Source organism: Perca flavescens, chromosome 1, assembly GCF_004354835.1.
Source record: "Perca flavescens isolate YP-PL-M2 chromosome 1, PFLA_1.0, whole genome shotgun sequence".
Lineage (NCBI taxonomy): Eukaryota > Metazoa > Chordata > Actinopteri > Perciformes > Percidae > Perca > Perca flavescens.
In genome coordinates, this window is record NC_041331.1 from 25,218,448 (window position 1) to 25,231,067 (window position 12,620).

At 40.2% G+C, this 12,620-nt stretch overlaps 1 protein-coding gene across 2 annotated transcripts; it reads left to right on the plus strand.

Moving 5' to 3' along the window:
- Positions 1–80: 80 nt before the first annotated feature.
- sltm (SAFB-like, transcription modulator) lies at positions 81–12,489 on the plus strand. 2 transcript variants are annotated; one of them, XM_028589686.1, is made up of 20 exons: positions 81–227; positions 1,389–1,482; positions 1,570–1,625; positions 2,334–2,361; positions 3,739–4,483; positions 5,076–5,119; positions 5,246–5,355; positions 5,772–5,921; positions 6,027–6,139; positions 6,218–6,378; positions 6,483–6,583; positions 6,682–6,738; positions 6,838–6,977; positions 7,079–7,259; positions 8,269–8,393; positions 8,692–8,865; positions 9,872–10,183; positions 10,271–10,421; positions 10,821–10,975; positions 11,735–12,489. In XM_028589686.1, the coding sequence occupies exons 1-20, from the start codon at positions 93–95 to the stop codon at positions 11,844–11,846; spliced, it is 3,144 nt and encodes a 1,047-aa protein (XP_028445487.1). In that variant the 5' UTR covers positions 81–92; the 3' UTR covers positions 11,847–12,489. The 2 variants fall into 2 exon arrangements, with proteins under 2 accessions (XP_028445487.1, XP_028445405.1); XM_028589604.1 differs by having other exon boundaries at positions 86–227; positions 1,389–1,461.
- The last annotated feature ends 131 nt before the right edge of the window (positions 12,490–12,620 follow it).

Below are 12,620 nucleotides of genomic sequence, written 5' to 3' on the forward strand. Positions count from 1 at the left end.
ATGCGGCATTGAAAGACAACAAAACAAGACAACGAAGAAGAAGCTGGGAAAAACGGTCTGCGCGCGCACGATTCAGTTCATCTTGAGGTAAAATGGCGACGGCTGCCATTTCCACGGAGTTCAAGAAAATATCGGATTTAAGAGTTGTTGATCTTAAATCCGAGCTCAAACGAAGGAATTTGGACACTTCTGGTATAAAGAGCGTTCTCCTCGCAAGATTGAGACAGGTAACTAAAAAAAAGCTACTTTGTTCAAAGAAGGGTGACCAAGGTTGGTATGCGTTAGAGGGATGCTAAGGCTAATGTTAGCTAGGCTAAACGGTTGAAATGCCTGCTGGCTCTGTTTATCTTTGGCTATGTAGCTAACTACACACTAGGTAAACAGCTAATATTAGCTATACATATACACTTGTTGGAAAAAGTGAAACGCTACACGCATTATTTATGATCTAATGTTAACTTTAGCAGTAGCTAAATCAAGGGGTGCACAACAAACACGAAAGGCCTGGGTAGGCTGTCTGTGCTTCAAAAAGATGTGTGAAAATGGCTTTCTGAATCTTTAAAGCGCCACGATGCCAAATTAGTTAACACTTAGCGTCAATATGTACTGGACCTCTATCTAGCTCTGGTAGAATCTGACACCCTTTGATGCATGTCGTGTTGTGGTTTACATTAGTCAGTATTGAATTCCGTGAATCTAAATAGTTTTGGTTTAGGTTTTAAACAATTTTATGTTACAGGCATGACTGGCTGAACTTGACATTTAAAGTTAAAATGTAGCAATCATTTCACATCTTAGTGTGCTTATACATCATATTCACTACCCAAAGCCGTACATAAGATAACCTCACATTTGACACCTTTTTTATTTGAATCCACACTACACCTCAATGTACATGTATTCCCAAGATCTATAATCAGCTTTTGCTGCCTGATGAAAAGGCAGAAACAATTCAATGTTGAATGGTAGCCATACAATGTTTGTGTATGCCAGTGGACTCTGGGCTGATTTAAAATAACTAAATAAAATGGCTTAAATAAGTGCTACAGTCTTAAGCACAATTTGTGCACCATCAGTAGTAGCACTAATTCAGTGGCATTACTTACTGATATCCTTGGCCTGAATATTACGGTAGCGCCAAGCATAACACAACTCACTTGGTCATCACTTAACTTGAGTGGGATTAATGACCAAATGGGGCAAACAAAATTAATTGTTTTTTCTCAATTTTAATATTTTATCATATCTAGCTAACTGTTTATTCTGTCTTATCAGGCAGATGGCTTTGTGGTTGACTAGACAATTGTTGATTGATGAAACAATCATGAACATTAAGGATATTGAGTGTTGTTGGAAAATATTTGAAACTGGTTTTTATCTTTTTTAAGGCGCTTGAGGATGAAGATGGTGACACAGAAAACATTCAAATCCAGCTTTCAACTGACGCATCAACTCGGAAAGGTGGGAAAGCTAAAGGACAAGGTAATCTTGCTATTGGTTTAGCCCAATCTATATGACAGGGTGGCAAAGCAAGTAGATTTTTCATGGTCTATGTATTTCACCTTTCAGGTAAAAAAGTGGATTCAGATGGGGACACCACATGGGAAGAAGATGTGTCTTCCAAGGTGACTGTGGAATTAATAAAATAAAGTTTTTTTTTTTTTTTGCCCCTCTTGCCAAAATGTCTAGATACTAATATAAGACTTTCTCACAATGATCATTAAAATGGCATATTATACCATCTTTATAGAGTTGTTGTGCATAAACGGCAGCAATTGTTTTGAACCAAGCCTGATCACAATAATGACAGCTGTTTACATGGTTTATGTGAAGCCAAACCTGAATTTATTTAAAAGTTTGGGTCACCAATGGAGGCCACATAAACATCCATCCAACGAGCCTTCCAGTGGCTGCCAGGAAGTTAAGAGTCTGAAAAAGTGTAAAAAAAAAAATATGTATGACAAAAAGTAGTTTAGATACTCACCATGCTTAGAAATATTGTTTACAAAGTTCTCACACACAATTCAGAACTTACTCTTTCCCATTTAACACCTTAACTGATTCCAAACCCCAAACTTAATTCACACTAGCTGAAACATAGCCAATGTGTTTGTCAGCACTTAGTTTAAAGCTACAGCATGTAGTTTTCAGATATAATTTACAACCTTTAGAAAGTCTAAAGGGCAAAGTCTTGTAAGATTTGATTAATGCTTCAGGGATTTATACAATATAAGCATATACTTGAACAACTGCAATTCATTCTGTACACTTGGTTATATCAATCTTTTGTTGCATTGAAATATTTGTCAGCTCATCTCTGTTTTCTTTTCTAGGAAACTGAAGAGTATGGATCAGAAAAAGGTATGTGCATGGTGCACTAATGCCCAGTTCTAACATTAGGTTGTTTGTTCTTTAAGCTAACATGTATGATGACAAGAAACTCCTGATTGATAATTAATTATTAGTTATTGATTCATAACCTACATTTAGTGGTATGTTATGCTTCTGCTAGCTACTACACTGTCTAGGTCACAATGTGCTAAAAGGAGCATCAAGGATATGCTAAATGAAGACATTTCTGAAGACCAATCCAGTTTTTTTATTTTATATAATTGGTACAAAAATGAACCATTGGATGTGATTTCCGTGGATTACTAAAAATACATTGAGGAAAAGTTCTGTTTTCTTCTGTGGATTTCCGTTGCCTCTGGCATTCAACTTCACATATTCCGCAGGGAAACAAAGAGTTAAGGTTCACAAACAAGCTGACACTTGATTATGTCCGATGAATTAAAGGAATCAACAACTTACAGAACTAGACGATAATTGCACTTTCCTGTTGACATTTTGATCGACAACATTGGTGGACAGACAAGAGCACTGGGCACATCTGAATACTTCGCTCCCTTTCCCACAGGAATCAGACACCTTATTACAGGTTTAGTCAGGTGACTGCCTGTAAATGAGGTTGGGATTGGGTAGCTCTAGGACAGCTGGACTCCTCTTATACACTCAAGATGCAGAGACCTTGAGTCAGGAGGCAACTGAAAGATAAAGAGACTTTGTATATTGCAGACAATGTCCATCAAAAATGCACATATTCCTGCCAGCTGGCCTCAGCAGGGTGTGTGCAGTGAAGAGAACTGACATACAGCATGGCCTGGGACTGGAAGGATAGACTTTTGTGACCAAAGGGACATGGTTTGCGTACAGTTGACTGGACTCATTACAGCCGTTTGGATTTGATGATGAAACTTTTTCAGAGTGCTCTGAAATCTGCTGATAAAACATTGATGACATTGGTTATTGGAGAAATATTGGAAGATATTGAAGATTTCCTAATACTCAGATGACTTGCCATGGACTGACCAGCTTGGGATGCATTTTGCAAAATGGAAGAAAACTGAAGCATGAACTGATGAGTTGTTACTCCTCATTTGAACTTTGTCACAAGAGTCCTACCTGGAGAACTGCCACACATTGTAGGAGCCATCTGGAATTGCAGATTCAGTATGAATTATGGCTCAAGTACTTTACATGTGTCAAGAAATGAAGAGCACTGAATCATCCCCCATTTTCAGTGAAGAGTGTGTGTTTTTGTGTCTTCCAGTGGTGTCTACGCCCTCGATGACCATTAACACTAAATGTGCTTTCTATTCTACTTTTTAGGTGAAGTAACATGCAACATGTCAATGTTAAAAGTTGTTTTGCCATGTTTATCCTTGTTAAATCCCTCAGATGTAACTGATACAGATGATGGTACTCGTGAAAATTCTAAGCCTGCCCCCTGTGAGGACAGCCTCGCTGAGGCTGAGGCCCTGGTTGAGGCTGAACCAGAGTCAGAAGCTGTAGCGGCTGATTCAGAGCCTGACCCAGAGGTGGATGCTGAGCCAGATGTCCATGCAGATGCAGAGCCAGAGGTGGATGAGGAGGCTGAGCCAGAGGTCGATGCAGATGACGGGCCAGAGGTAGATGAGGAGGCTGAGCCAGAGGTTGATGCAGATGCTGAGCCAGAGGTGGATGAGGACGCCGACCCAGAGGTGGATGGGGAGGCTGAGCCAGAGGTGGAGACCGAGCCAGAGGTGGAGACCGAACTGGCTGAGATGGATGCTGAAGCCATGAATTCCTCTAAAGAAGCTGAGGATGATCACCTGTCTGTCTCAATCCCAAATGAAGACGCCATCACCCTAGATGTTGATGGTGATGATCTCCTGGAAACAGGTAAACATATGAGACTTCCAGATCCAGAGGCCGAGAAGGGCACTGATGAGCCAGAGGCCTCTGCTGAGATGGGCCCAGATGACGACAAGAAGGTGGAAGAGACCGAGGGCCACAAAGATGGTAAGAAAGATGATGGATCCAGGGGTGAGCCCACGAAGAAAGACAGCAGAGAGGCCCTGAAGAAAGCTGAAACGGGAGACAAAGAAAAGGATTCTGGGAAGAAAGGCCCCTCCGCTACTGGGGCATCAGGTCAAGCAAAGAGGTTGGTCTTTCTATGTCAGTTCTTTGATACTACTACCAAGTCCAGCTCACTAAGAACGCAACATTGTGGGTAGCCTCAAGATTTTTTATTTTTTTTTGCCATAAGGGAAATGTTCACTGATGTACCTAACCCTGCCATTTACTACTTTGATTTATTTTTCTGAAGTTGGTTAAATTTTGACATTAACCAGGAGCTGAGAAAACCTCTTATTTGTTACTTTGACCTTTCCAGCAGTTTTAAAGCCATTTCCAGTTTCTACCAAGGCATTGTAAAAGAGCATTAGTACCCGTGATGGCAGGGTTGTTTTTTTTTGGTTTTTTTTCTTTTTGGTCAAATGATTCACTGTGAAGTTGAACAAACCTCCGAAGATTTCATTGGTCCAGGGAATAAATTGGCTGTCAACCTGACCCGTCTCACCACTGGAAAAGCAATGAAGCCTGTGAGACATTGGTTCAGATCCACGCCTTGCCCACAGGATTTTTTTTCCTGAAAAGTACAAAATAAGGTGTTTTATTCCACTAGATGCTTATCACTTTACACAGGTAAATTTACATTCACTCACTTCCTGTTTGTTGCAACATTTGCTTTGTAGCTCTTCAAGAGACAGAGATGGAAAAGCTGCAAAAGATGAAAAGGGTAAGAATTGTTTAAATGTTGTTGAAATGGAAACCCAGTGAATCACTTTTCCCATTTCTTTAACTTGATGCAATATATTTCTTACCCAATGACTGCTGAATGTGTTCTGGAAAACATCTTTATCAGGAGTCATCAGCAGTAGCAACAACAGCTCTTCTCGTAACATATGGGTGAGCGGCCTGTCTTCAAACACCAAAGCAGCTGATCTAAAGAACCTGTTTGGCAAATATGGAAAGGTAAATAACGTGTGCAGTTTTGCTTTTGGAACAAGTGGTTGCTTATTTTCAATGAGGGAGATGCAAACGTGTCACCTTTTGGCAAAAAGCTCCGCTTTGTATCCCAAATGGGGTCATTTGTGTAGATTCAATAAGTTTTTGATATTTTGGAGGGGGGGGTGGCGGACTGGGGTGGCGGACTGGGTCTGCGAGTACAGAGTTCCGGTGAATGAAATGCCTCAAGGTTAGAATCTCGTACAGTAGCGTTATGGTAACCTTAATTGGTTTATATGACAGTATGGTAAGCTTGGGACTGTTAATCAGCCTGATAAGGTTGTTGTTTTAGTTTAGCGAATGGTAGCCATCACAATTTGGATGTTATGTTAGGTGTAAGGCTAACGCGATCATTTTTACTAGCTAAAATTTGTTGCCAACAGGTTTTAAGCGCCAAGGTGGTTACAAATGCTCGCAGTCCTGGTTCTAAGTGTTATGGCTTGGTGACGATGTCTTCCAGTACAGAGGTGACGCGCTGTGTCTCCCACCTTGACTGTACAGAGCTCCACGGACAGCAGATATACGTTGAAAGGGTAAGTTAGGAAGCGGCTGTAGAGTCCAAATAGTATGAGACCTTGATTGGTCTGATGCAACTCTTTTTGTGGAAAATTTATATTTTGCTGTTGGATGTTTTTCAGGCCAAAAATGATCCGTTCAAAAAAGAAGGCTCAAAAAAGGAAGCAGAGGACATTGCAAGTTCCAGCAAATCAAGTGATAAGCGCAGTTCCACAGGAATAAAACCAACTAACAAGTGGGTGACAGGAAAAAGTTGAAAAGCTAATTTGTTGATTGAAAGCACATTTAACCTATTTGTTGTCCTTTCGTATAGAGCACAGCCATCTTACAAAAAAGAGGACAAGAAATTGGATAAACTCTCAGAAAAGGAAAAAGATTTATCCAAGAAACAGGAGGCCAGAAGTGGAAAATCTGAGTCTGTTTCATCTAACTCAGGGCAAGATTCTTCGAAAAAAGATGACAGAAAGCATGGGTGTAGGTTTTACTCCTCTTCATCTGTATTTGAGAGAATCCCATTGAGTTTATCAATAAGTATATGTATGTCCTCTCTGATTTATATATATTTTCTTTTGTTCTAGGGACAAAGAGCCCAGGCAAGATGGTGGTGGCACATTATCCCAAAGGAGATTCTAATTTTGGCAAAATGAGACCTTTCAGAAGGGGAAGGTATTTTGATAAAGTAAGACCTTTGTTTATTTGATTGAATATTATATATAAATAAGCTTATTTAAAATTAGCCATCAGATGTTAATGATATTCTGTTCAAAACCTTTTCAGCCCTTTGTCAACATGAATGTTCAAAGACGGCCAAAATGGTTAATTTCTCCCGAAGAGGTAAAAGTCTTGATGGACGTATAGCTTTCTATTTGCTTTTAACATGCTTTAGCTATTGAGCTTTTTTTTTAAACTTTAATTTGTATTTTACCCTTCCAGTTAGAGATGATGAGAGACAAACAGCGACCTTTTATTAACAAGGGGGAAGACATCCTGCCTTTTGAGAAGATGAAGGAGCAGAGGATGCGTGAACGGATGGCTCGACTGGAGCGTGTCCGTAGAGCCATAGAGTTGCGCAGGTGCACATTTAGTAGATGTAAAATGAATTATTATTTATTTTTAACTATTGATGATTCATTGTCTGAAAGTTCTAAGACAAATTGTGTGTTTTTGTTTTTAGGCGGCGTGAAATTGCCGAACAAGAACGCCGGGAGCGTGAGCGCGTCCGTCTGTTACGGGAGCGTGAAGAACGGGAGAACCTTCTTCGGGAGCGCCAGAGACTTGAGATGGAAAGACAAAAACTAGAAAGGGAGCGCTTGGAGAGGGAGAGGCTTGAAAGGGAAAGAATCCGTATAGAGCAGGTACAGTGAGCATGAACAAATTAAGTACTCGGGCCTGGTACCCGATTTCTGGCGTGTGACTATTTTAGAAAAATAAATAAATTTAAAAGTCCACATGGGATTTGTTTTGATGCGCTGGATTTAACCAATTATCGAACTTCCACCTACCAATGAAACGAGTTCTAGCCAATCAGATGCAAAGTAGGGTGGGTCTTTGCCGAAATGTGAGTGCAGTGCCGGTGTGGTCTCCGTGGTAACGCGGCTAAAAAAAAAAAAAAATGGAGGCAAAGTTTATTAAACTTGGAGCATGTGGATACAGGCAGCTTTAGTTGAGAATAAATGGTGCTGGGCATGAATAGAAGACAAGCGGAAAAGGGTGGAGACAGGAAGCCGTTTAGCACTTGCCAGTCAAATTAACTTTAATGAGTGCATATTGAAATATTACACTGTTGGTTGGCAAAAAATGCATCTCAAAATGCATCAGATTGATGCTTTAAAATATGGAATATTTAAAATTTTCTTCCATGGGAGCAGTACCCTTTTCCCATCTGGTGCTTGTTTTTTTTGTTTACCAGCAATTTACTGGTGAAATAAGTCATTGTTATGAGTTATTGTTATTACATTATTAATCAATCATTTAATTGTGACCATATGGCCATAGCAATAAACAAGCCGTTCTTTAATGTCGCCAACTGTTTTTGTGCTCCCTTTTTTTTTTTTTTTTTTATATACATTACAAATATATTTCGGTTCAGGCACTGTTTAGACACCGGCACCGTTTTAAAAGTATTGATTTACCACAGGTATCGGGGGGGACCCAAACGATACCCAACCCTATAGACAGCTGTGTTCATAGGCAAGAATAAGTTTGCTTGTGTAATTTACCACTTGTTTTTCAATGCTTCCAAATTGTTTTTAGAAAGTTGTTCATCCCACTCAGACTGGGATTTTCTTACTGCTTATAAGCATATAGCGGTTTCACGTCTCTCAGTAATTCTTTTTAATTGAGGCTTTCTATTACCTCCTTCAGGAACGACGTAAAGAGGCAGAACGCATGGCACGTGAACGTGAGGAGCTGCGGAGGCAGCAGGAGCAGCTCCGTTATGACCAAGAAAAGAGAAACAACCTCAAAAGGGGCCGGGAAGTGGAACATGGGTATATACACTATTTGAATTGTTGTCCCTCAGCAGTTTCATGGTGTGATTATGATTAAAGTTCTTGGACATAAGTGAGGACTCAAACGTAGATATTTTAGCATTTTATCTGCAGCCATAAGGGTTTGTTTAGCTGCTCAGTGGCTTTGAGGGAGGTTTTACCTGGTGAAATTTACATCAACCTCTTTAAGCAAACACAATGCTGTGTTCAAATGTTGCATTAACGATACCGAAGTATTAAATACTTGACCTATCCAAGCTAATTACTCATGTGGTACGTTTTGTATTTAATGTCTTAGCCGGAGAGATGATTCCTATTGGAATGGCAACAAGAAGATGCAGTCTGACTCTGATGTCCGTTTGAACCAAGGCTCCAACTACAACCGGCAGCAGAACCGCTTTTCAAACTTCACTCCCCGGGAAAGGGGTCGCTTTCCAGAGGCTGCTGCCGACCAGCCTAACACGTTTGACAGGTACAAGTGGTGAAACCAAAGGAATTGAAGTAGTCATTGTGGGAACATTATTCGTAACGAGGCCTTTTTTACAGAAGATATTACGACTAGGGCTGTCAAAATAATGCGATAACGCAAATTCCTTTAACGCCACTAAGTTTTGTGAAAGTGCAATTACCGCATGCACGTTCTGGGATTTTAGGGCCTCGGCCTGCTCCGTAGCTCGGGAAATCGGGAAGCGATGCAGCAGTAATGCGTGCCGTAACGTTGTGGATGGCTAGCAGAAACCGTAAAGTGCTCCGTGATAACATCCAGGGGATCACCAAATACCCATCTGGCTCGATGCAGCGGAGTGAAGCGCATTTCTGGTCTAATCTACAAGGAGACTCGCGTTGTGCTCAAGGTGTTCCTGGAGAACATAATTCGCAATGCCGCCACCTAACACCGAGCACGCCAAGAGGAAGACGGTGACCGCCATGGCTATGGTGTACGCTCGAAGAGTCAGGGCCTCAGAGGTTAAACCTGATCCTGAATCACAAACAAAAGGCTCTTTAAAGAGAGACTTCCCATTCTGAGTAACAGGCCTTATTACTTACATTTTTAACTAAATTGGAGATCCTTATAAAGCAATTCTCTCGATGAGGAGAAATGGATAAAGAAAATGCTCTTTTGAATGGCAAGTTAAGTTTCAAAGCCCAGTGGTTCCCTCGACAAGACTTAAATTATTTGCTTGTACTGTCGATACGAATTGAGTTACCACCAGAATATGTCGAGTCTCAAATACCACTTGAGCATTAAAAGTTGAAAAATATAATTTTTAAAGTTTTAAAGAAATTGCGATTAATCACGAGTTAACTGTGGACGATCATGCGATATAATCACAATTAAAATATTTTAATCGATTGACAGCCCTAACTTTGACATGTCACCGTAGGAAAGAACCCGGTTATCTGTTTTATGTTGCTTTTTGCTAATTTGACTTTTTGTGATGTGACTAATCCAATTTTGGTTCTCGTTTTGTTGCAAGACGTAACCGGTTCGACGGTGAGCCAGAGGTTAAGAAGAGTCGCCCTGCTCCTCACAGAGAGAGCTCTGGCTTTGAGCGCTTCCCAAAGAACTTTGAAACGGTCCGCAGAGCTGAGCCGCCGCCTCCTCAGCGCACCGAACTCCGGGACACCGACCGCAGGGACAGGGATGAGAGGCGGCCTGTGCCCATGCAGGATCGCCCTATGGGAGCCAGAGCTACAATGCCTGGCATGTCGCACAACCGCTCACCCAGGGATGGAGGGCATGGATGGAAGAATGATGGTGGCATAAACGCGAACAAGGGAGATATGCGGTAAAAAAGATTCAGATTTTGAACATGAAGCATCGTCCCCCCTATCAGTGACAGCTAATTTCTTTGTTTTAAATTTCTCGTCTGCAGTAATGCTGGGTTAAACAGAGGACCTATGCGCATGCGTGCAGAGCGATCGGGCAGAGATGTCCCTGTACTTAGAGGTGGCTCCTCGGCCAGCCGCGGAAGGAGCAGCTTCAATGATCGGGATGAAGGGAGACCCATGGTCATGAGTGGTCAGGTCAGCCTGCCTTCTAAGAGTTTGAGTGCATTTCTTAGGTCCCTTGTACTAATAGTACAGGATATTGACAGGTCATGCAAAAATGGAATAGTCAATCTACAGAAATGGAATTAACTTAGTGATTGAAATGCAAAAAGAACTTTACTAATTTACCAATAAACAAGGAATAATAAAAATCCTTAGCACTCTACTCAGCTGTAGAAATGAACATTTTTAGTGTACTAGTGTTGATGAAATGTTAGTCCAGTCTTGCAGTTTTTCACTTGAAAATAGTCATATTTTACTACATCTGGAGTTTTTAACAACAAAGGTTCGGTCTCAAGCTGTAGTCCATGTGTACATTTAAAAATTCATAGAAGACTGGCTCCAGACTCCAAATCTCTTTGTCTGTCTCTGCAGCCATTCAGCTCTGGTCGCCAGGTCGTGGTGGAGCGTCACAGCAGGGATCAGGGACTGAGGAAGGAGTGGCACGGTGGATCTAGCTCCCAGGGCAGGGGCTACCCTGATAATCGCAGAATGGGAGCCAGCCGGGGTAGCATGATGGCTGCTTCAAGGTATACCAGGGTCCACGCGGGTCCTTTTTTAAAAAGTCTTAAATAAAACTTTAGATTTTTAAGGCCTGGAAAGGTCTTAAAATCTGGACTTTATGATAAGGAGGTCTTAAGGCGTTAGTTTTTTTAAGAATTCACCAACACTGCGAAACATTTCGGCACAGAGCTTTCCTGTTGCTGTATTCGGTGGTTTTCGTAGGCTACTTCGATTCAATTAAGGTGCTTTTAATTGAGCATTTTGATTTTCTCCTACTTATTAGGCAACTTCTAGTCCACCACAATTCAGAGTCAAGTAGGCTATTGTACATTTTGCTTAACTATTTAGTTTATAGCTTTAGTTACTTTGCAGCTTCAGATTAATAATACTAAATAATGTAAATAAATTATGATGTATTAATATTAAAGTGGATAAAGATAAGACTTTGTTGATCCCGTGGTGAAATTCATAATAGCTACATGCCAAGTCATACTTCTGGTGCTGTGCTACGCTTCGCCACACCATTCTGTGTTGTGCTGAACTTTTTCGTTTTTTTTTTATGTATATGTGTGTGTGTGTGTGTATATATATATATATATATATATATATATATATATATATATATATATATATATATATATATATATATATATATATATATATATATATATATATATATATATATATATATATATATATATATATATAAAAGAGGTCATTAAATAAACTAAACTGTATGATCCCTTTTCTCTCCTTACACCTGGGACTTGTTTTTCTGTGTGCAGTCACTCTTCGTCTGGAATGAACCGAATTGTACAGATCACCAACAACTCCATTCCCAGTGGTGGCAACGTGGGTGGATTCAAGCCCTTCAAAGGAACACCGCGGCCGTTCTAACTGCAACCAAATTCTGTCACTTTAAAGCACCTCAAATTTGAAGACTCTTTTTTTTTTTTTTTTTTTTTTTTTTTTTTTTTTTTTTTAAAAAGAGTATCACCTGTTTTAGGTGGCACATTTGTAGGCATGAGGTTGATCACTATTTTATTTTGTATAGACAAGTGTTTACCTCGGTGTAGGGTTTTCCTGACAGTTCAGCTGTTAACATTTAACAACCCTGTGCACACGTTTTACTTATATTTACAGTAGATATTGTACAGCCCCTAGGTCTTTGGAACACGTTTTCAAGTGTTACCAACTTCTCCTGAGTGTCGTATGTACATTTTCATTAGCCTAATGTCCCACTCAGTTTTCCTGTGTAATATTTCTTATTTTAGTGTATTATAGAGCTCATGAAGTGTAAGGGATCATTCACCTATTTGGATGTTTCTCTATGAGGAAACAGATGACATTGGAGTCCTTTTTTTTTTTTTTTTTTTTAAGTCATACTTGCTGTGGATGTCCTGTTTTGTAAAGAGTAGTTGGATTTGCTAAAACAATGTCAAACTGTAAGCTACCCTGCATTGTAGCAAAATACCTCTCTTATGCCAGTTGAATAACTTAAAGGCCTGTCTGAAATAAAATTTGACTTTCAAATCTGTCACTGCAGAGCATTCAATGGTGTCCGAGTGCCTGAAAGGACCATAACCCCTAGTTCATTTTTTATTTATTTTTTTCATGGATTTATTGACAGAAGTTAAAGCAACTAAAGGGGTCAACGGTTATATGATGCCA

Excerpts from the sequence above, each read along its gene's own strand:
- sltm (XM_028589686.1), top strand. The coding sequence starts at position 93 with ATGGCGACGGCTGCCATTTCCACGGAGTTCAAGAAAATATCGGATTTA. Across the intron at positions 7,260-8,268 it reads AAAGAATCCGTATAGAGCAG|GAACGACGTAAAGAGGCAGA; the intron begins GTACAGTGAGCA and ends TACCTCCTTCAG. Across the intron at positions 10,976-11,734 it reads AGCATGATGGCTGCTTCAAG|TCACTCTTCGTCTGGAATGA; the intron begins GTATACCAGGGT and ends TTCTGTGTGCAG.